General features: G+C 36.3%; 1 protein-coding gene across 3 annotated transcripts in view; it reads left to right on the top strand.

The window, feature by feature from the left end:
• The window catches only part of HHIP (hedgehog interacting protein), a 92,002-nt gene that overhangs the window by 8,909 nt on the left and 57,798 nt on the right, over positions 1-25,295 (top strand). For all 3 annotated transcript variants that reach the window (XM_087437571.1, XM_014780179.2, XM_004420878.3), the window contains exons 3-4: positions 4,293-4,449; positions 5,127-5,328. In XM_087437571.1, coding sequence (XP_087293697.1) covers positions 4,293-4,449; positions 5,127-5,328 — 359 coding nt within the window. The remainder of the gene's footprint in view (positions 1-4,292; positions 4,450-5,126; positions 5,329-25,295) is intronic.

The raw sequence follows: 25,295 nt of genomic DNA, 5'->3' as shown, positions 1-25,295 counted from the left end.
TGGCCACCCAGGCTGCCTTGAAAGATAACCAGATGAAAGCTCCACTCCAGTGGTGGATGGAGCAGCAACAGTCCTTTCCAGGGACGGGCTAAGCAGGCTTTAGCAGCAAGCGGAGGGGGCTTCTCTGCATCCGTCAAATGCTCATCATTGCTCTAAATACTTGTCCCCAAAGTGAGCTGTAATAACACGCTCTTTGTGTTACTTATGTTAATCAATTTGTTAGCCAGACTGATCCTTGGCTTGTAGGTTACCATTTCCTAAAGTATGATGAATAAGATGGTAATCCTCCCCTCAGCCCTTGCCCCCAACCCAGAAGGCTCTTGAGAATTCTAGAAGACTCATTTTGCGAACACGCATTTTTCAGAAATTGCTCAAAAAGCAGATTTGTAACAATTTTACCTTCTTAAGTCTATTTAATGACATGGTTTACTTTTCTCTGAAGTTCAAAATTGTGGAAAACAGCTACTTTGTAGTTTTTTTATAGGAAACAAGTCAACATATTTTAACTATCCTCATTAATAGCCTCATCTTTCTGCAAATCAAAAACATGAAGAGGAGGGTACCCTAAGGGATATATTTTGCTGAGAGAAGGCAAATGCTGAAAGGAGTTGGGAGACAGAAAATAATTCCAGAGACATCTTCATTGCCCAATACGTAAAGAAATAAATATATAAATGATTATCCCTTTGCTGTCCCTAAAATCGTCATAGCTTTAAGAAAGCGCTAGTGGCTTTAGAATAAATATAGCTGAAAGATAGCTACTTTCTAGCAACTTTAATTCAGAAATATTCATGGTCTGCTTATTTTCCCAAAAATGAAAAAAGAAGTTAAAAATCAATATAGTGAGGCTACACCAGTGTTTTAGTAATCATAATATTCTCCAGTTGTGAATTTACTTAAGGAAGTAAATGCTTAAAACTTACATTTTTACAACTTATTGGAAAATACCAATATTTTGTTAAAAAAACACAGGAGCTCCTTGCTCAACACCATGGGTCTTTTCTCCTACCTGAATTATGATGGACAGAGTGGATGCTTTGCTTCTCTAAGTGATGACATAATACACTGTGGAAAGCATATAAAAGGACATCTACTGGCCTTGCTTTTTCCTTTACACCCATTATCATAATGATTTTTATCACTCTTGGACTATCGTCTCCTCAGCTGTAGGTTATTGTGTGAAATGTCTGTATACAGTTAGTTCAATTGGTTTAATCCTGTTGCTAATGAGGCCAAGGTCAAGGGTTTGATTCCACTGAGTTTCTCTAGTTCATAGCCACTCCTGACCCCAGTCAGATATCTTACATATGTGTCTTATTAATCCCCGGGAGAGCAAACCAGAAGGAATGGATGGATACATTCACTACCTCTACAGTGAGTTTTTTCCTTATTGTGATGAACAGCAGATATAATGAGGAAAAATAACTTTTCTCTCTCATACATGCTGAGAGAAAACTAGAGCTTAGAATACTCCACAGAGAATATTTATTTACATGTCAGTATTTTATAGGGTGCTTTGTGGTGTAGTAGGATTGGGTTCATGATCCAGGAGAATAGTTACAGGTCCAAGATATTTGATAAATTATCAGGAGTCAAAAAAAAACAAAAAAAACAGCTGCTGGAATAATCAGCGTACTTCCTTCATTAGTAGACTTGATATGATGATGATCCATAACACTCACTTTCAGTAAAATGCTCTTCAGTGTATACTTCCAAACAGAAGGGTACCATTTGGTAAATAACGTCTTCCCTGGCAATAAATGTTAGCCCAATGTCCTGAAACCAGATCCCCTTTAGCTCTTCACAGCAAAATATATCTTATTCGTCACTGTCTGCAAAATTGAATCATTGAAGGTAAAGCATTAATAAAAGTATTAGATATTTCCATTCAAATGCCATAATTGTAAGAAAAATGCCTATATTTTTACGTGGAAGAGTTCTGAGTTCACTCCCTCCTCCATGCCTAGATTATTCAGTTAGTCTAGATTCTGTAAAAAGCTAGGAGTAATTCATTGTTAACATTCTGGTGTTTTGTTTTGTTTTTGTAATTTGCTAACAGAGCATAATACCTCTGGAGCCACAGAGTTTATGAATCTGCACTCATTAATCTTCAGATGTTCCACTTGAAAATGATTTCTCATTTCCTCCTGTTTGTCCCCAGCTAATAATTCCTTATCAAATGGAATCAGCCACCAGCATTGTTCATTAGTTTCCCCTTCAGATGGTAGTTTCCCCTTCAGATGGTATTGGTTTGCAGACAGTAATGCTAGAATACAGATATTTTTTAAAAAAGCAAACTCGAAATTTCTTCTGAATTGTACTTTGAAATTTTCCTGTGACCCTGCAGGCAAACATCACATTAAAACAAAATTTCTCGTATACACGTTCAGTTATAAATATATCCAGAGTATGATGGTATTCCTGCATGGGTAATATTGGCATGGAGATCTTGCCGCCTGATGGTAAATATATATATATCTCTCCAAAAAAAGATCTAGCCCAAAACTGCGAAAAGTTTGATTTAACAACTCAGTTTTCCTTCTCTTCTTTTTACCTCAAGCAAACTTGTTTAACACGACTAGGCATTTTTCATCCATATGCTTAGCCATTAATGAGTGGAGAAGACACTTATCCTTTGCCCGCAGTGAATTGCTGAAGATGCGTAAATGCTGCTGCAGCCTTCATTCCTCTTCCCAATTTCTAATCCCTGAACTTCTTCAAAGAAAGATGAACTTCCAGCTGCCTTGCCCCTCCCATGGAGCACCCTTCCCAGCTGCCAAGCCTCTTTTTTCTGGCCCCGCCTCCCCGCCTCCCTCCCATGAACATGCTCCCATGGACATCTGCTCTTACTTGCCTGGTTCCCAAAGAGATGTTTCCCAATAGCCTGGTTAGATATTGGCCTTGAAGAGTCTATCTCAGAAATTTAGGGGTGATGCATTTCATCCAAACATTAAGTCAAAATGTACATCAAGTTTTAACCATTTGAGACCCTCAGCTTCTAAGATTGGTTTTAGGTTTGAGGAGACCTAGATCAAGCTCACAGAAAATGAACTTTTGATGTCTTTTATGTTCCATGGATAACCTTCACTTGGTTGTCCCCAAATTCTTGTTCTTAGAAATCCTTGCAAACCTGCATCCATTATACAATTTCTAAACTTCAGCTCAGTTACCAGATGCCTTTATCACAAAATTGATGATACAGTAATCTAATTTGTTAGATTAAAATCAAAACGTTAGGCATAATTAAAGGGTCTGAGACCAGGAGCAGGAATTTAGGACATGATAGAAAGTCAACTGTGGTAGCAACATCATATTTTGATAGCAGAAATCATCAGAATATAGAAGTGAATCTTGTTAATTAATATGCTCTCCCTCCAGAAAACCAGTACCTTATTAACTCAAATTGTAAAACTAATGTCGAAATTCTTTTTTGTCATAAAGCTGTCTTCTTTCTTATTCAAATATAGCTGTTTATATTTAATAAAAATAAAAGTAAAAACATCTTTCTCTCAGATCCCTTTCAGTAAGTCTACTTTGCATTTTTGTTTTGGCTTGTTATAATTTTTTTTTTCAGTGAGGGGTGATATGTCAGCTATTCTCGAGAAGATTGAAAAGGTATTTTAAATATAATTTTTTATTAAAAATAATCATTATCTCCTGTAAGTGAGGTGTAGGAAAAATGCACCTATATATTTGAAAATGAAGCCTCTGTTATTAGCATCAATTCACTGTTTGATCATTGCACAGTGAGTCAGTCATTTATTATAGCATGTAGTGACCTTGTGATATTCATTAGATTTATTATTCAATTATATGTGAGTGACAACACAATAAGAATTATAAAATGACCAAAGTGGCACCTGATGGTCTATCTCTTTCTTGATGTTAATTTGTTCTTCTTGGGAAGTTACTGGTACTGTAGGAAAAATTGCTAAATGGTGGTCAGATAGCTCAGAAGTGCAACATATGGTAACTGGGGAAGCTTGAAAATAGAGTCAGTGCGATAATAAGATTAATACTGGGTTTGTATCATGTGTATTTCATATGAGCCTTTTAAAATATCCAACACAGTATGATTTCACTTTTACTGCAATTCTTAAATTTTTGTTAAAAAAGAAATGGGAATCCCAAGCCAAGAAAGGGTTTTTATTTCCTTTTATTTTTGTCTATACGTTTCCTTAAAATATTCATATAGTTTCTAAAAATTCTTTTTCCGATGTTTAATCTTTCAAATAGGGTATTTTTACTATGACACTAAATATTCTAATGAGTCTTTTTATATTTTTTTAAAGGGTTCCTTCAAACTGCTGCTGATGAGTTTTGCTTTTACTATGCAAGGAAAGATGGTGGGTTGTGCTTTCCGGATTTTCCAAGAAAACAGATCAGAGGACCAGCATCTAACTACTTGGACCAGATGGAAGAATATGACAAAGTGGAAGAGATCAGCAGGTTCATAAAGATAAATACTCTTTAATCTTAAAAAAAAAATGACAAATCTTGTGGTTTTGACAGTCAGTCAACTGTCTGTGCTTATATCCAGCAGCTGTATCCTCCAGATGTTTTTGGGTTTTTTTTCTTTTTGGTAGTTTGCTACTCTAAAATCATATTAGTTTAAATACTTTTAATGCTTAGACTTGTAATCTTCTATTGTGAGCTTGGCTTCTCTATGATTCATGTGAATTTTATGAATATAGTTTTAAACTTTAATTTTATGATTGTTATTAACTTATGGCACTGTGGAAATATTCAGCACAATTATTATTAGCAAATCAGGGTTTCTTAAATAGATCTTAGAACTTTCTCTGTGAATGCCTTTCTGTAAGGTTTAATTATTGTGAGTAAAGCTAATTTAATTATAGTCATTGAAAGATGAGATAATGAGCTTAGGAAATTTTAAAATACCTACATGTTTTTATTCTCTCCTTTACTTTCTGATAGAAGGCTGTTTTGTTTTTTTCCATTGAAAAGAATGTAAAAGAATCATATTGTGACCTTGGGTTAGCAGCCCTTAATGAGTATCAAAAACATTGATGCCTAGAGGAAATATATTTTGAAAAGGATGCTAAGTGCATCCCTTACCTCCTTCATCTCAAGAAAAGCTTACTGGTTTTCTTTAATTTGTTTAGAAAGCACAAACACAACTGCTTCTGTATTCAGGAGGTTGTGAGTGGGCTGCGCCAGCCTGTCAGCGCCCTGCATAGTGGGGATGGCTCGCACCGTCTCTTCATTCTGGAAAAAGAAGGTTACGTGAAGATACTTACCCCTGAAGGAGAAATTTTCAAGGAGCCTTATTTGGACATTCACAAACTTGTTCAAAGTGGAATAAAGGTTGGCTTTTTAAATTTTATTTATCTTTGTTCTGGCTATGTTAATTTTATTTTAGTGTTATCCTCACTGAAGGTATTTCTTTGTAATAAAAGAAGGAATATTTAAGGAGAAAGTAAGGAGACAACATAAGGGAACAATAATTATGGCAACTGAATCGGGACAATAACATTAAATTTTTAATGTTATTTGGTGACTATTAACCAGTACAATCAGATTGATATTTTGACATGCTTTCCCTATGTAATTTGCACATTTAAAATAATTCTTGGTTTTATAAAGTATTTGTTTAAATATCGTTTAACAGGCATAATACTTAGAATTGTACATCAGCATTTGCTAGTAGAAACAAAGAGGTCTTTTGGTTATTTTGGCAATTGCACATTTCTTTTACTGCATCTGTATTTTGAGTCTGTGTCATAAAAAAATGCTACTTTTACTGTGCTTTCCTTGTACAATGTTTTTGCAGGTAAGTCAAATATTTTTATCTATAATTAGCCATCTTTATAATATATAAGCACATCTATTGCCTTCTTCTTCACTTCTCCTATTTGAATTCTCATGTTAAGTAATCTAGTAGGTATACAAATAAAATTATTGTCAAGTTTGTTTCACAAGAGGGTAACACAGTACAATATTAGCAGTACTAAGCTGTACAGCAAATGTAGCATTCTAAAATTAAGATACATTTAACAGCTCATGACTATTTTAGAATGAAAAAAATATCTGTATGATTTGGGAAGAACTGGTTATCTTTTTCATTTCTTGACTGGACAATAAAATCAAAGGAGGATTTATACTCTTCTACTCATGTGAAAATAAACTCCTTCTTGCTTTGTTGAGTTCTATTCAAAGGTAAGAACGTCAAAACTGGAAGAAACAAGTCGGAAAAAGTATATATATTTTCCTGATATCTGTCTATTCAGTGCCTACCATGTAAAATAATTAGCATGACTCAATTAGAATACAGGGAGTGCCTTATTGTTGGGACCACCCAACCTCAAGCTCATGTTTTGACAGCATCACCAAGACATGCTGCATAAGAGAAGTACGGTATGGTACTAATGGCCCTTTAAGGAAAAAGACTTTGGCATCAAGACAGATCATTTGGAAAATCTGTTTAACTCAGTAGTTTCAACTTTCTCCCAATAAAATTTTTCATTAGAATTCACAGCAAATAATCAACAGTCTCTTAAAATGAAGCATTAGTGTTTTGCACATCAGAATTCAATAAATACATTCTGAAATGTGTTCTGATAACTCACTGCCTGTGGTACCTAATGAGCAAAGAATAAAGATGCAGCGACAAGTGCATTACTCACCCAGCAGTGTATTTTTCTTATTATGAAAGTTTAAACATACTGTCTATAAAAGAAAAAAATGGGGGAAAGTATTTAAAAATTCATCACCTATAATCCCATCAATGAAAGAATATCACTATTAACATTTTGATACACTTCCTTCCAGTTTTTATATTAAAATTAATTGAATTTTTCCTGACTACAAAGGTAACACAGGTCCTTATTAATAAATGTGGAAACACACAACAAGAACAGGTTTTCTTGTAGCTTTTTTCCTAAACAATTTTAAAATAAAGTTGAAATCAAGTTATATATACATCTTTTTAGCTTTCTTTTTTCACCTAACAATATATCATGTTGCAAGATTTGGAAACTTTTCTCAAAAACTTAGTTTTTATCTCTTTTAGGTGTTCTATTTCCTTATTATGAGACATTTAGGATGATTCCAGTATTTTCTTTTTATCATTTTAAATTGTGTCATTTGTCATTCTTGTATATGTTATTTAATCTGATCATGGATGACTTTCTTAAAATTCATTCATAGAAAGAACATTACTGAGTTGAAGGGCATACACCATGATATACATTGCCCATTTGCTCTAAAATATATTTTAAAGTATTTGAAAGAATCATATATCATTTTCAAATATTATTTTAGTAAAAATGTTGGTATTAAAAAGATATAAACATAGGTGAAAGAAATGGGCTCAGAATACTTGAAAATTTTGATGTTCTTGTTTCTACTTCAATTTAACTGCCAAAAGAATATCTTCCTTATTAGAGTGACTTGAGTCCCGCTTTTGTAATTTACAACCATTCATTGGGATATTGAATGAAAATTTATCTTCTCTGACATTGAGACGTTTCATCATGCAATAAAATTGTACAAACCAGGTTATGACGGTGCCATGTTCTATAGGCCTCTAGGAATTCTGCAGAACTGCCTTTGACCCTGCTTTCCTAGAAGAGCTCCAGGGCTTCTGGGGCTTGAAATAAACTTCAAAATCCATTATTCTACAGATGTAGAGTTACATAATATGACGTATTTTAAAGTGCAGTATTTTGAATTCCCTTAGTACTACTTGGCCCTAGTGATATCAATAAGATAGGAATCCATCACATAGATATTTGAGTGTATACTGTATAGTGAGCAATGAGACCACATCCGTATCACCCTAAGTAGGTTCTACTATAACTGGCCTTTATCTCGGTCTCCGTGGGACTCCTGTCACAAGTCACGGATTAAAAGTGTTAGAAGAGGCTGCTGTTGGTGTGATGGGCAGATGCCAACACATTCATGAGTTGACTATACCATTGATTTCTGTAGTATGCCCCTCAGAGACTTCTGAAGTGGAAATATTTCCACAACAATTTCATGTAATTTTTTCAGGCTTCCTGATATATGAATAGACAGTATGTTCACGGCAATATTCTGTGTTTGTTAACAATCGTTTTGCATAAATAATGCAAATAGGAATTTTCACAAATTATTATGCATATTACTTCTTCTCTATGCTTTCAGTTTTAAAATCCTAAGAGAGGGAAGAAAGCTGTTTTAACAGACCAAAGTATTGATTGCAATACTCAGATCACAGAATTAATAATGTATACTAAACCTATCTTTCATATATTTGAAATGAAAACAAGGCAAATGATAGTGGCAGTCCCCCCGTGATATTAATTAATGGCCAATATGAGGATATTACATCAGACATAAAGAGGAATTCCTGATTACAAGAGTTTCTAAAAGCTAGTGCTGGCTGTAAGAGAATCTGGGTTTCTTTTTCTGCTAATTGTCAATTAAGAATTGACAGTGATTTCTGTCACATGGTAAAGGACTGACCATTTTGTGGCAAGCAGCTGGACTTGGTTGATTTCCTTAAACTTCTGCCAGCCCCACTGCTCATAGCCACCAGCAAAGAGCCAATCATTCAGGGAACTTAGGCAACTCCTGCCTAAATGGGTCCTGACTGAAGCTAAAAATACGATGTCTTGTTTGAAACACCCAGATTGTGCTGCCTATATTGTAGGACGTCTCGGTACCCTGTGAATGTAACTGTCTACATTTACTAAGCAAAAGTTATATGCAAAAATGCGAAGCACAAACTAAGGAATTGACTTGTTTTTTTGCTATAGGAAATAAATTGTGGGGTTGAATTAATGGAATAAATTCTATGCCATATGGGTTTAAACTGTCATTTCATTTAGGAAGAGATGATTCCATTCACAACAGCTCAAATCCTAGAAGACTGAGCTTTGTGAAATCGCCATGTAAAGAATGAGTCAGAAATGTGTTTTAAGAATATGTAGTGATTTGATAGGTGTTTGGTGATAGTGCACCGTACAAGCTAACCACTCATACTGACACTGTGAAGAATGGCTCTGTTGTCCAACTGGTGAGCAGACTTTAAATTAGTCTTCATTTTTGTGTGTGTGTATGGGGCAGGGGGTGCACATGCATTGTTTGTTGCTGTTGTTGTTTTATCCCAAAGGGAGAAATTCCAAGATACCGGTGATTTGAAATCTTTAAATTGAGCTTGTATCTGAATTCTGAATCAGAGCTTCTGGCAAGTAGTAGAACCATCTTCATCTATCTGGAGTCCTTGGCAATGATAGACCAGAGGTTCTCACGAATGGCTACACAGTATAATTGCCTGGGAGCTTCAAAACATTCCATGGCCCCAAATAAATCAGAATATCTGGGGTTGAGACCCAGGCATTGTTTTTAAAGCTTTTCTGGCGGATTTCAACGTGGAGCCAATTTGAAAACCACTGGTCTAGATTAAGCCAAACCCCTGGGTCAGCTATATATTGAATGAGACACATTTTTCTCTGCCCAGTCTATGCCCAATTCATATTGCTGAAATGACCACTGGTAGCAAATGATTGGACACTGGTTGTCATTTGTTCTGTACCTTTTGTTATTTACTTGGCCCACACATATTACTTGTCTACTTTGAGTGAGGAGATGAGTTAACTCTGGCAGCATGTAAGATTCTTGATATAAAGTTTTGTGAAATGATATTTAAAAATCTCAACAACTAATTATAACTGGACAATTGCTTGACACATTAAATTTTTCCTGTTTTTGGTGGTTTTTTTCCTTTTTAGAATCTGATATTCAGCTAATTGGCAAAACTGTTATCATTTTCTTCTGAAAATATGTAGTTTGCTATTACATCTGAAAACTCTTGTAAAAAATGACAGGGACACCAGAAGTTACTCTAGTGTAATTTTACCAAACTTCCCGACTACCAAGGATCTGAAAGTCAGCCTTAGCTTTGCGTGTGTGCAGCAGTAAGGACAAGCCGGCACCTGTCACCTACAGGGTGGCCCCTCAAGGAAACCAACAAGCACCCTTCTCTGCCACTCAGTTCTCATGAGCAGTCAGAGGATGGAGGGCTCACACCCACAGCAGCCCTTTTGGCTTGCAGTGTGCAGAAGACAAAGCTGAAAGACTTGTCTATCATTGGAACAAGTGTGACTGGACTCCTGTCCCTCTCTATCTACTTGGATCCTCATTTCAAAAGATGCTTTTTGAAGCAGTCCTTTTACTGGAGGAGGAGAGGACATAAGGCTGAAAGCTGCCGATTGTCCGGGTGACTGAGCCCATTGAGGTGGGGCTCTTGAGAGACAGCGACCCGGGCGCCCGGGAGCCACAGGAGCATGTGGAGGAGGACGCAGGGTGCGCCAGGGCAAGCCCCGATGGGGCAGCCTCTGATTTGACATGCTTGTAAATCACACGCATAATTATGAGCATCGAAAGTTTAGTGAAATCCAAGTGCTCATCAACCCATTGGAGTTGATGTCCTACTTTTCTGAAGTTTGTCAGAGACCTAACTTGTCACATTTTCATCTCTTTAGTCTGCGATCTTATAGCAGCCCATGAAATGTTAGTGTGTTTTTGTTTGAGTGAAATGAGTCAGAGCTTAAGTGAGAAGCAATTTGGTAGTGTTGGAAACATAGCTCGCACACATATGCATATGGCGATGATTGGGCCATGTATCAAATCCTTCCTGAGAAAAACTGTTAGAACTCTGCTTTTAAGCATGCTTTAGGTTGGAAGAAAGCATGTGGTCGGTTGAAAGAAAGCAGCAAACTATATTTGGTAAATATTACAATGGAACTGTCACTATTTGGAATGTTTTGGTATACCTGACATTGTAAAGGTTTTCGACCTATCAGATTACTGCATTAGACATTACTAACCCTCATGTAAAAGAGAATTGCTATAGTGGTAGAAATAACCATTAGATAAATTCATTCTAAAAGTGGTAGAAAATTAATTGAATAGTGTTCTCCAAAATAAAAACTTTAAAATGCCTTCCTTTTTTGGTAGTTTAAAATTCTGGATCCAAACTGTTAAGTTAAAATGTTAACAAAATGTGAATCTGCATGTAAAATTTTTCACTACAGTTATTTTTTTATATCAAGGTAGTAATGATATGGTATTAAACCCAACTATCTTCATTTTATTGAGTGTTGTTGACACTTTACATCAAAATGCCCTGTACTCTCGAAAAATTTTGTTTTCCATTTTTAAATGTTTAATCTCATTTGCAACCTACTATGGATGTCCACAGAGAAATTATTTTTTGCAAAGCAAAAAGTCCCTTGGTCATGTGAAATAATCTCAGTGTAATTTTGTTTGGTCAAGTTAGTTTTCATTTCTGGTGTTCTTATTTCTTTATTTTGGCATTTACAATTCGATTGATAAAACATTTTAATAAATATAAATGTGCATAGATATGGTAGATGCCAGCATAAGCCAATTTACTCTATAAATTATTTTTCCTCATGCATCGTGTTTTTTACTGGAGTGGCGTATGCAGTGTCCCTCCAGTTGAGTAGAGAAAGGCCTGCCTTCTCCTACAGTTTAGGTCCCATAAGTCACAGCTGAGGTGAGGAAAGTTTTTACATTAATGTCTTTATATTTATCTAAGACTTGAAGGGCAGAGGAAATAGGGCCCATAAATCTCAGAAGTCCTAGGGTAATCATTTAAAACAAGTGGAAAACTAAGAAATCTGGACCCTAGAGAAGGCCCCTGCCTTTAAAAAGCATCTGTCTGAATGTGGCAGCCACCACCTCGCTGTATCTGACTGGAAAGAGAAAAGAGAAGAGCTGTTGGTGATGTTGGCATTGCTTTCCAGTGGCTATATTATCTAATAGAAAGGAAATAGCAGACATCACAAAACCATCTCTAAATGGCAGAAGGTAGCACAGCACTCCCTCTTGGATATATTCAATAGCTTTTCTTTCCCAATACTACGGTCTTCAAGCAAGCCATGTTGTTAGCAAAGATACTCTTGTCTTCTTTCTTGCTAATCGTAGCTGCCATTTTTTAAGCACTTACTTTGCTAAGCCATTGTATAGATTACCTCTGTAATCCTTACAGTAACAATGTGAGGCAGGTATTAATATCCCATTTCTCAGATGAAGAGACAGGCCCAGAAGCTAAGTAAACAGCCCAAGATAGCACAGCTATCAAGTGTCAGATTTCCAAGGCAGATTTCCAAGGCAGTTGTCTGCTGCCATGCTCTGAACCACAGTCTCTACTGCTCTGTGCTTCTGACCAGCAGCACTGCATAAGAGGAAAGACTGGGGAGCATGTTCAAGAAACAGACATTGGTGACGGTGGGTGTTAGCACCCTCAGTGCTGCTTGTCCTGGCTGGCAGGACAGTGAGGAGGCTGAGGGCCTAGACCTAGCGTCAAGCTTACAGACTTGGGTTCCAGTCACTGCATCCACACTGTGTGCTGGTTGTTTGGCTCTCGGCAAGATATTTAACCTCTCTAGGCTTGGTTTCTTCATCTGTAGAATAGAGATAAGAAAAGCTTGCATCTAACATTTTACATGCACGATGTCACATGAATCTGAAGTCCTTTGTAAGCATTAGCTGTTATCATCATCCATCATACTAACATGAAGAGGAGAGGAAGCCCCTAGAATGACTCACAAGCTGCAGTAGCTCCTGTTAACTCTACTCTCTTTTATTTAACAGCCCCCTTAGTATGGGACTGAATGATAATTTATGGAAATTCTGTGGTAGTGTTAGCGTTCACACCAAAACTATATGGCAGTCCCATGGAAACAAAAATTACAGTGATATATGTGTGTGGGTTTTCTTTAATTCAAAAAGATAAACCTAAGGGCCAGTCCTGTGGCCAAGTGGTTCAAGTTCCGCGCACTCCTCTCCAGCGGCCCAGGTTCATGGGTTTGGATCCTGGACGCAGACCTATACCACTCGTCAAGTCATGGTGTGGTGGCGACCCACATACAAAATAGAGGAAGACTGGCACAGATGTTAGCTCAGGATGAATCTTCCCAAGCAAAAAAAGAGAATGGGCAACAAATGTTAGCTCAGGGCTAATCTTCCTCAAAAAAAAAAAAAAAAAGATAAACCTAGAATATATTTTAATTTAAATGTATAACTAGAGAAAGACAGCACCTTCATTTGTGCGGCATTACCTTTTGACATTATGTGTGTGGCATTGCTACCTACCTTATTATGCAGAAGCTCCCAGTTCTGGAGTTTCTCAGAGCACATGCCTCACGATGATGAAGCACAGAGCAGCTGACCCATGAGTACGGCAGCAACCTTTCATCAGGATTTTCTTGCTTTCATAGTAGTTCTTCTCGACCTGGATATTATAGTAATGTAGGTCTTTTTGTGTGTTTATTTTGGAACACGGTGTGTGTCAATCTGCCATAGAGTTAATAAATTATAGGATTTGCAAAGGAAATATACTGGGACTGAAAACTAAGGCGGCACATATTTTTGCCCACTAGCAACTATTGCTCAAAGCACAGATTTAGAATCTCAGGATTTGGGAGGGGAGCAGTTGGGCAAAGTTGCTATAAAATTAACATGTAATGTCATGATACAAAGAGTGTATTACTCAACAAAATATTTTTTTAAAAAAAGTGGATCAGTAGATTGTACCATGAAGTTGGGGAAAAGAGAACTTTAACGGAAAGTTTCAAAGTTGAATAACAGCAACAACCATCAGTTAATTTATCAGTGAAATGTGCTGGCAATCAGGTGCAAGAATGTATAAGTGGATCTCAGCTACCTCCCTCTCAGACCCCAGGCTACAAGAGACACTTTTCCTGTCACATTAACTCAATATTTTACAGAAAGTTTCCTAAATGTGTGAGCATGTTTGCTCTTTTGTTTGTGTCTATCTTTCTAAGATCAATTTTGGGAGTTTGTTTATGTAGCATTTTGCTTTTAACAGACGTCTTTCATTTTTACGTTTATGTAATAAATATATAGAGAGATTTATTTATATAATTTATAATATTTATATACAATAAATATCTACGGTAAATATGTTATCAATTACTACAGTATATCTTAATGTATTTGTTGGTAATATTCATCAGTTGACATTTAGTTAAGTTATTTTAAAGTCTGTAAGGTCTGTGGTTATGTTGAACTATCATAATATAAAGTGGCCGGAACTGGGGACATTTCTAAAGTGTTTTTAAAAACTAGATCACTGCCTAGAAATTAAAATCATCTTTGGACTTTTCAATCAAAATACGCTTTGAAAAATAAGATGCTGTTTATCAAGACCATTCTGTAATGTGTTATAATGAGAAAAGCTTGAGAAAATCTTTTTTCTGAGAAATCATGTAATTTTCTATCTCAGCTTGACTTTGTGATACCTGGTGACAATGCATATGGTCACAGTGGCTCTCAGGAATTTCCATCAAAAGAGAGGGAAAATTTGAATCATTTTTTAGTGAATTTCCATTTTACTCTATCAGGGCATGCCATATACAATTTAACTTTAAATTCATCCATTTGTTCATTTTAAAATGTTGTGCAAGTACATAGGCCTAAACTTTAAATCACAGAAAATCTGTAAGAATAATTATTTGTTTAAGATAAACAATGGATGTGTTAACTAACCTAAAATATATGTGTATCAAGTCATCACATTGCACACCTTAAACTTACATATGTTATATGTCAATAATATCTCAATAAATCTGGAAAAAATAAATGCTAAAAAAAAAAAAAGATAAACTATGCACTAGTTACTCTTATCATACATATATGTAGTAGAACAAGAACAGAAAAAGAGAATATCAATGAATTTGATCTAAACAAATTCCATCATTGCTTGCAGTCAAAATTATTTAATCTGATTGTAGAACTGAGCCCAATAAACTAAAGCTAATATAGAAATGAAACATTATAACAAAGGATCTTAAAGGTTTATATATTGCCACAAAATTCTTGAGAAAAGAACATTCCTTTCAAGTATTCAAATATTGAATATTCTGGCTTTCTCTTTGAGAGTAACTTAATTCTTTACCTTTTTTTTTTTTTTTTTTAATTCTAATAAGCTGTTTCTAAACCAGCCTCTTATCCTAAAGTGCCTTTGATCCAAATGGATCACAAACTTAAATAAAATGACATCTGTCCTCAGGCTATTTCAAGATAGGGAAAACACATCTGTTCTAAGAACCCATAGCCAACAGTTTGAAACTCTACAGAAGAATTGCCTAAAAAAAGAAAAGCCTGTGTATCCAATGCAAATTGAAGATGGTTGGAGTTGGAAAAAAATTAGGAAAGCACTGCTCTTAAGAGGATAAACAGATAACCGAATTTAATTCCCATTAAATTCTTAGCCTTTCTCTGAAAGATTTGGTGATGAGGCTCCCACAGTGCAAACATCTTTGTGGATGGATGTGAACACACCTGTTCAGGAAAAGTGAAACAAAACTTGAACTGACTTCCCTCCGCACACAGGTCACCAAACATCTGTCATAAGTTATCAATTACCAGCTTAGACTGGACTCAAGCCTGTGACCTGAGGTTGAAAAAGCCACGTAGCTCATTCTCTCTCTTACCCAGTCTGTGGTTTTTTCCCTGTACCACCATTAAAGCTTCTGTTTAAATCTCCAGGGGTTTGGAAGATCAGATTGACCCCATGACATTAATAATGGATTTACGCCCAGGGTTTCTATGCACATCACCCTGGGGCTGATCTTAGGATATTGTGACTTGCAGTAACGTAGCTAGCTCCAGAAAGATTTACCCAATAGTTGGCATAGTTCCTTAATTGCAAAAGTTTCTTAATTGCAACCTCAAGACAGTGTCTCCTTGTCCAAGAAAGGTTGTGTGTGTGTGTATGTGAGTGTGTGTCTGTGTTAAGATTTTGGCTTTGATTAAGTGTCAGTACAGATAAAACTTCTGCACAAAAACAAAAGAACAAAAACAACGAAGTCTTATGGCATGACTGACTAAGTGAGCATCTTCCTTTGTAAATAATTATTAGAGGTGCTACTAAGTAAAACTTTGGGTGATAGTGTCAGTTGTCAACACCTTTGATCCCTATTGTGTCACAGTCCTGTTATATCCCACCTCAGTCGGGCTCAGTCTCAGCTCAGACCACTGCGTGGCCGTAGCTCTCATCCACTGCCAAGACAGTGGCACCAGTGTGCCAGTGGTTGTGTAACTTGGAGCAATCTGCTTTGCCTTCTAGGATCTCTGCATCCTGATCTTTGAAATCAGAGGATGAAGCTAAATGATACCTTAGGTCCTTTCTAACTCTCGAATTCTGTGAAATAGAATGCAGTGCAAGTCTCCAACTGTTTCCAGGAGAGAATCATGGTAAAGAAAATTGGTCAGTGTGACTCAGGCACTGGAAATGCATGCTTGACCAGGCTCAGAGTGGGGATGTTACTTTTTTTATTCTGATTATTTTTTCCTTGGTACTGATACAGAAACCCAGTCAGTGTTTCTGATGCAGAGCCCCCTGGGCAACCTTCCACATTACAAATAAGTGCACTCACCTTTCTGTATCGTCACCATTGCTCCACTTAAACTTTTTAAAGCTGCGTAACTCAGCATGAAGTGAGACTTCAGGTGTCAGTGAACGGCAGGATCATGTCTTTAACGTGTAGGGATCACAGGGTGGTAAATTTTCAAATGTAGATTTGAAGGTGAAGATATACCACGACCTTGAAGTGGGCAGGCTTGGTGTGCTGGGGAGGAGACCAGTATGGAGCTGAGTGAAGGAAGAGGGGAGTAACTGTAGGAGATAAGGTCTCAGAGTTGAGCATCTATCTATGTGTTGGTGGGATGGGAAGTGTGCATCAGTTAATGTAGCATCTTATATGTTCTACTATGGTCTTTGACTTTTACTCTGAGTGAAATGGGAATCATTGGAGGATTTTGAGCAGAAGAGTGATATGATCTGACTTAAGCTTTTTAACCAGTATCAATAGCAGCTGTGTAGAGAGTAGACTAGTTGAGGCAAGAGTGGAAGCAGGGATATAGGGGCAAGTCCTGACTTCTAGGCCAACTCTGCTATGAATGTGCTTTGTGCCCAGAGGCCAGTCATTGACCACTCCAGCTCAATTTTTCATCTGTAAAATGAGAGATCAATAATAGGTGAGTTTCCTTTCAGTTCCACCTTTCAGTGGGTCAATACTTGGAGGTAGAAGTCTACTCTATTAAATGTAAGCATTTTTACACATAGCATTTACTGAATTTACTTCTTTCTCATAGTTTTAAAGTGCAAATTTTGAAATTCAGTACATTAGCCACACAGGACCTTTAATGGGTTCTGGTGAAAGGTTGTAAATTACAGGAAAATATCAATTGTGGTAGTACAAAGAGGAGGGCTCATTCTATACCAGTTGTGAATGATAATTCATGAAAATGGTAACCACTAAAAACTATCTGTGTATACACACACACACAAACACACACACACATTCCTCTTTGGGAAATGCAGATTTAAATAGAGAAAGAGGGTCAGGTGATTATTTTTTAAAAGGATAATTATACTTGGATTTAGCACATAAGAGGCCAAAATCCAGGTATCCTGAAGTCAGAGAGGATTAGCATGATGACAGAATACAAAACTATAGACCTCTAATAAGGAGGATAGGCATATGTTGTTGTAGGGAATTTCTAACTTTAAATCATAAAATAATAATCTTACTTATAAAGTACCCATAATTCACTCTCAAAAATAGAATATTCCCAGATATCCTCAGTGAGTTTCTTCTTTGCTGTTCGCAGTGGAACCTCATTTAACTAATCAGTCTTTCGGGCTTTAAATTAAGCTGGCAAAAAACTGTCTCCTTTTCTACCTGCGTATGAATCTACAAAAGTTAATTTGGTTGTGGATAGAGTAAACTAGATGTGAAAAATTGAAAAGGGGAAGAGGTTAATGCTTGATCATTTTACTTGCATATGTAGGGATTTCAGTCCTCTGTTTCCTTGAGAGAAATCCCATGGTGCCAATTAACCTAACTTATTCCAAAACAATTCTCTGTTTGGAAAAAATAATTTTCATTGTGGGTGTTCCTTGAAATTGTATGCCTCATCCCCTGTTATTACTGAGATGTGTGCTGTGCAATTGAAAGTACCAGCTTCATTTCCATGCACTGTATAGATTAGAGCTGTATCCCACACACAGTGTCAGATAATCTGTTTTAATTTTGTCCAATGCACACATATTTTAACCTTTAGTAATTTTTTTCAATGTGGAAAAGCCATCTCTACCTAGTATTAAACCGAATATTTTGTGTCAAAATTATCAAAAACACTAAAAGCAGGAGATTTGTTTTAATCAGGAAATAGCTTTTCTTGCAACAATTTTACAATAAGTCAACTTTGTTGGCTTGGTTTAAATGGCATCTTCATTTTTCTTTGAAATGATGTGAATGCATTTTACCTCTAGTGTGAGACAAAACTGGACTAGAAAAGACTGAAAAGGATTTAACTAACGTGGTAAATGCATTCCCCATTTTATTAGGCTATGCTGTCTATTCGGATTTCTGGAGTATTTTTTTAAAACCTAATAAATCAATTAACCAATATTCATTCTAAGATTTAATTTGGTGAATAGAATATTTGTGCTTTTCATCAGGGCACACATCTTTTTTAAGTCTGAAACCACCACACACAAAGAATTTAATTCTGACAGACATTTGTTCTCAGCATAAATACTTTAGGGCCAATAGTTGTCCCCACTTAATCATGCTTCTTAAAAGTGAATTCCAGAAGACTTGAGGCCCCAGATGACCCCTGGTAAGGTGAGTTGTCAGTAAATTACTTTTATGATGTGCCCTAGGGAAGCAGGTCTGCTAGAAACTTGGTAGGGAGCCGGCCCCCTCTTGCCCGTAGGGGGATGACCTTTAACTTTATCTAACCTCTGCATTTCTAATTCTACATTTCTGAGAGGCATTTAGTCACATTGTTGGATATCATATTAAAAGAGAGACCCCTCCTGTGCCCATAAGATAGTGTTAACCACACATTTGTTTTTAAACTTCTAGATGAAGCATGCTTTCATAAATAAAAATAAAGCTTTTTATTTCTATAAAAGCTTTTTATTTCTATAACTTAATTTTAAATACTAAACATCAGTGAGTTGAAATGTAAATGAGTTCAAAACAGATTCATAGTTAACTGCCTTGGGTGACATTTGGAAAACGCAGTAGAAAATGTAATTCTGGAAATTTGGCTACTTTGAATTTATTGTGGCACTTGAAAATTTATAAGAGACATTGAAGATGAATGAAGATATTGCATCAGAATACATTTTTTTCCCACAAAATATTTAGTTATTGAAAACAAATCTTGTCAATATTTTTGTTGTCCTCATTCTGGGAAAGCTTTTATTGTGCTTTTTGGGGATTATAATGTACATTGAAATTATCCAATGTAGGAATTTAGATTCAGTTTTGGATGGAAAAAATATACCCTTATTTGGCTATATTATACTGAAAACATTGGTAAACAATGCTGTTTCACAGGATATAAAATACAAAGTGATCATTAATTTCCTATTAATTTCATTAATGAAAATTAATTAATTAAAATCATTAATTTCCTATTAATGATCAGGGCATAACTTAGGTAGACCCAGATGTCTATGTTTTAGTTCCATGAATATCTAATTTTTCTTCTTTTCCCATTAGTTTTGGATGACATTAAATGGGCCAGTATTTTTAATCCTTTCTTAAAGTATTTCATTCTCAGTTTTATTGTCTGTAAGTGCATTATATGATTTAAAAATATATATACACACACACATATTTACATATTTATAATAGAACACTGTGTGACTGAATGAAATATTACTAAAGATAAGCTTTGCAAAAAAATTACACACCTGACTTTTAATCAGAGTTTAGGTATATAAATGCATAGACTAAATGTAGAATATTTCTATAATCTCTTTGATTTATATTTCAGATTGTAGCATAAGCAAAGCCAAGCAATCTAAGCTTTGCATTTGATATCAACCCTTTGAGGAGATCAACAATACGCAGTTGTAGAAGCAATTAGTGTAACTTCGGTAATTTTTTAGTGGGGAAGGAAAGAGATCAGCAAATTCTTTCGTATAAACCAAAGGTTCTGGCTCAAGAGTGTATATAAACAAGATGTAAGTTTTAAATATAGCTTAAATGCCACCCAGGAGAGAAACTCAATGGTAAAAGAGTTGCCAACAGACAGGGAGCAATCTCTAAACGAAGGGGAACATATTAAATTGGTGACACTAATGTTAGGAGTACCCAGGCAAGTGCTTCCAAAAGATTCAGCACAGAAGGTCCTCTTCCCCCCAGCCACCCCCAACTGTTTATCTTGATCTAGGAGATGTTATAATAGTAAAGCAGAATGTAGATGTAACTCATTGATAACCGTAAGAAGATTTTACTTGAGAAAATGGCAGTCAGACTCACAATTTTGAAATGAATTTGGAAACAATAGTTAGAATAAAATAAATGACACATTAAGACACTAATATTCAAAGTGTCTTAGGCTGCTTGCTAATTTTAATCCTACCAAAAGCATTTATTTGTCTCATGTAGGCTCCTGGTGAGATATGACTAGGTGGTTTTTGTTTGTGTGTTTGTTTTGTTTTGTCAAAAATTTCATGTGAGAATATCTTGATGCTTTAACCATTACAGCCTGTTCATTAATATCATTGTCTGGAAACTTGCTGTTCAGTAACCAGTAAAAGTAAACATGGACCAAAAACCACATTCATAATATGTGTTAGGTGCTGAACAGGGCCCATCTCTGGAGCCACCTCTGGAACCCAACCCAAAACACAGGACCTGGAGTATGGAAGGCAGTTCCCCGAAGGAAAATCAGTGCTCTGACCAAAAGGGATGGATGGTGGGCAGGAAAAGCAACAGGGCTGTGAGAAACTCAAATCTAATGAGGGAGAAGAAACAGAATAAATGACCTGGTACATGCGATAATCAAAATATAAGCAAAGTCTGGGAGATCCCAGAGGAAAGAACAGGAGGTAACTCCATCCATCTGAGGATGGTGGCGCTTCACATAGAGAATGACTCTTAATGGGCGTGGACCTAAAAGAGGGAAGAGTCTTTCATACAGGAAGCATCATGAAGGGATTGAGATCATGCTAGACATGTAAACTGAGGCAAAAGATAGTACCCATAAGGGTCTTATATACTCAGCTAGGGATTTTGAGTTTCTTTCTCTGATAGACAGCGATGGCCAGTCCCCAGTGATGTCTTAGGCTCCTGTGTAACCACTTGGCTCCTTCAGGCTGCTCTGACTGCCCTACTCCCCCTTGTAGGGGATTTGGAAGCTTCTCCTTGTCTGGAAGGCAAGGCAGCTTAAGAACTGAATCTAAAAAGAATTGAAAAAGGAATGCAAAGGGAGAAGATCCTAGGAAAAACAGAAACTCGATTCAAACGGGCTTAATCATAAAACAAAACAAAACAACTCCCAGCTTTGCTTTCCCCTGTGTTGGCTTCGCTTTCCTCTGTGGTAGCTTCATTCTTGGGCAGGCTTTCTTCCTGTAGCACAGCAGCTCCAGGCTTACATCCTACCAGTTTAGCAAATCCAGGGGAACGAAAGCTGCTTTTCCATAAGAGTTCCAACAGAAGTCTCACAACTGATGCCCCTGGCTTGAGCCGCACAACCACCCTGGAGCCAGTCAGGGGTCCCAGAACATGTGCTACCCTAATGGGCCCAGCCTGGGTTATGTGCCCTTCTCTGGAGCCAGGGACAAAGATCAGCGTAGTGCAAAGCCCTGACTCCCAAGTGTGGAAGGGGTAATGCCCCAAAGGAAAAGCGGAGTATTGTTACCAGAGGAAGAGAGAGTGGATGTTGGGCAAACTGAACAACAGATATTCACTTTTCATTGGACAAATAAGACTACTTTGAATCAGAGTCCAAGCTCTTAATATTCAATCCTGCCTTCCTTCCTCCTCATGCTGCTTGTTACTGGACTTTCCTCTGTGTCATACTTTAGGGACATTCAAGGGTTGTAAAGCAACCCAACTAAAGCTTTCTGTTGGTACAATATACCTAATTAGGTGGAGTTTCCTTAATGTTCACATAATATTAGTTTCTTGCTTATGTCTACTTTCATTTTTAAGACATGTAGACCAAGATGCCTAGACTCGATGTACCAATAAAATATGCATCAGAAAGCATTGCTGAATCACCAGAAGCAATGGGGTTAAAAAGACTGACTTAATAACTTTTAAATTGCAGAAAATAACTCATCTCCAAAAACGGGTAGCTGAGGCCCTGTAAGATACACATCTGCACAACCCACAGTCCTCTCCTTATTTTGCAAGGCTTTTGTAAAATTTCTATTTTAATTCCGTCTATTAATGGTATTTATTAGTGAGTCACTGTAGAGTTTGCATCCAAACCTGCAAGAATACCAGAAATATACAGGGAATTGCCTTCAAAATGTTTAAATAGAGGACATGAAACATTTAATTATAAGGTTTTGTATTTTTGTGACATACAGTTTTGAAATATTTTGCACCCTGTGGCTCTAGGTTTTACATTTTCTTTCCAATGATCTTAAGCTCCATTATGTGCAAGTTAATTAACTTTGGTAAACAAGTATGACATGTTTTAATTCATCTTTAGTCATAATAGTGTAATTAATGTGCTGTAGACTACTTAAAGAGTAATATTGTCATTATTTGTTTATAGTTGAATGTTTACAGGAGTCTGTTAGTATGCCTTTGCTAGGTATTTAATATGCGTATTAAAATCTGTTCTTGTTTATTCACTTAAATGATAGCAAGAGAAAGTTTGAAAAGCGCAAATCCTGACCCTGCCCAAGAATGTGTGTACTTTTATTTCTAACAGTTAGGAAAACCTTTAAATTAGTCATTTGTTTTCTCGTTGAAAGCCTTTGTCACATTTAAACATGTTCTTCTTCAAATCAATGCTAACTACATGCAATAAGCATTCAAAAATAAAATGTTAATTTCTTTTTAATGAAAAAAACTAGTTTATGTCTTATATATCTGAGTTTTAAATAGGAATAGTATTACATAAGTATATGACAGGCTTTCCCTTTAGTTCTCTCATCCTAATAACGTGCCTACATTACTCACTCTCCCTCACTAAAAAAATTTACTTGTTTTCCTTAGCATATATTGTACCAGTGTCTCTCCTGTCCATTCCTTCTGAAAGCAATGTTTAATTGGCTCATGTAGAAAGTTGAAATGACTTACCCTTCTGTTTTATTTCACCACCTTGACTCCTTGAGACTGTTCACTCTGCCACTTGATTATGTCAAATGATGGGAAGGTATTTTTCTTTGAAACTTGCTTTTCACCCATAGAAGGTTCAGGTGGGATCCAGCTAGAGGATTGTTAACCAGAAGATGGTAATAAAGGTACTTTCCGTTTGATCAAAAAGCTGACAGAGCTGTGGAATTCAGCTCAGAGGAATAATCTGTTTTCTGAAGGTCTCAGTGAAGGAATTTATTGAATATCTTCCCTGTGCTTTATAGATTTGCAAAAATAATATGGGTCAGCTCCATATGGGGGAAGTGGCTCTAGGTATGTCATGCATTCATTGAGCTAATGTTTATTGGACTTCCAGCTGAGCCAGAGGAACTGGGAAAAGTCCAAAAATTATGTCTTTGTATGTTGATGGATTATGATGAATTAATTGTAAGCATTCAGACAGAGATTTATGATATTAGGAAGAGAGGAAGATGGAGGAAATGAGGGCTTTTGGATTTGTGTCCCAGGGTTACTTTCTAAGCAGGTTCAAGTATCTCCCCATTTGCTTGTTCACTTATTTGGAATGAGGCTGTCTCATTGTTCCCAGTATTGACCTGAAAAATACTAAAATGCATAAAATTTCCATTTGTCCATAACAGGGAATGGGGACTTCTTATTAACTGGATATTTTGATTAACTGATAATTTAAAAGATACATGGTGAAAATTATCAGTTTTCAAAGAAAGTATGTGAAAGTATCATGAAAAACATGTAAACAACACCAAGCACCGTTTATACTTAGATGCAAAATTTGAAATACTGTAGTACTCAGGTCAGCATTAGAAATATATCAGAAATACATCCCTTATCATCCTTTACGTAAAACCCTTGAGACTAGATAAGTTTCAGAATTCAGAGATTTTCAGATTTATACTTAGTCAATATGATATCATATTACATGTTACCTGACAATCCTGGTGGGGCCTGTGATAGCACCTCATAATAAATATATTAATATATCTGCAGATAGACTTCTGAATATTCAAACTGAATGGAGTAAATAAAGACTATAAACTGCTTCACAACAGTTCAGGTCTAATTTTGCTAACAAATAAATTTGCACTAAACTTATAAAAAAGCTTTTGCTTTTCAAAGCTTTTTGGATTTCCGAATTGCCTGGAAGCCATTGTGGACCTTTTAGATCACAGCACTGTGCTTTAGCATCGCATTTGTCCGGCAGTTAGTTCAACATCAACTTTTAGGGACAGAGCTGGGAGAGCAAAATTAAGCAAAAAAGGGCTTCTGAGCTTCAAAGAAAAGAGCTGTCACTAAGCACCATATGCTTTTGTCATAAAATCATAAAAACTTTTAGAAGTCAAAGGGACCTTTGGAATTATTTAACCTAACTCTTTCATTCTACAGTTGAGGAAACTAGACCCTAGAGCAATGAAATAATTTGAGGTTGGTTAGCCACATAGAGCCATACTGACATTGAATTATATGTAAAATTAGTTTTCATTATTTAACAAGTCTGATGTTTTGCTGTTAGCTTTCCCGGAATGTTCATGTTTCTGAGTGACACTGAACAGTGGATTAGAAATATGCGGACATAGAGGGCATTCTAGAGGCTGGTTTACTAGAAGTGGAAGCTGGTGGCAGGGTAGAGAGCAATAGATTTGCGGAGCACAGAAACCTTCATGCCGTAGCTACCCTGAAGACCAGACGGCAAGACTGTCAGATTCATGTCAGGATGACAAGACCTGTCGGTTGTTCAAATGCTCTTAATCAAAAGAAATGCAGTGTTTTTTCATGAACACAAAGTGAAGGTCTACTAGACGCTACTTGTTCACCTATTCACCCTGGGTTAGATTTATTTCTTTCAAAACATCCCCAAATGTCAAAGTAAAAAAGAGAACTGCATTCACTTCTCAATGATATTTCAATTAAGTGGAATTTCTTAAGAGGAGACATGAAACAGCAGCAGTAGTGCTATTGATAATTAGAGTTATTTTCAGGAAAAAATCTCCGCGTGTGAAACAAAATACAGGTGAGATCGTTTTTTAAAAGGAGGACACTAAGACAGTAAGAAAGAGTTAAAATTGTATTTACAAGAGCAAGGATGTATGAAATATATTTTTTAAAGATCATCAGTCAGATGTTTACTAGCTTGAT

Source organism: Ceratotherium simum, chromosome 12, assembly GCF_057802395.1.
Source record: "Ceratotherium simum simum isolate JZ-2026a chromosome 12, ASM5780239v1, whole genome shotgun sequence".
Taxonomy (NCBI): Eukaryota; Metazoa; Chordata; class Mammalia; order Perissodactyla; family Rhinocerotidae; genus Ceratotherium; species Ceratotherium simum.
This window is presented reverse-complemented; position numbering and strand designations above follow the sequence as displayed.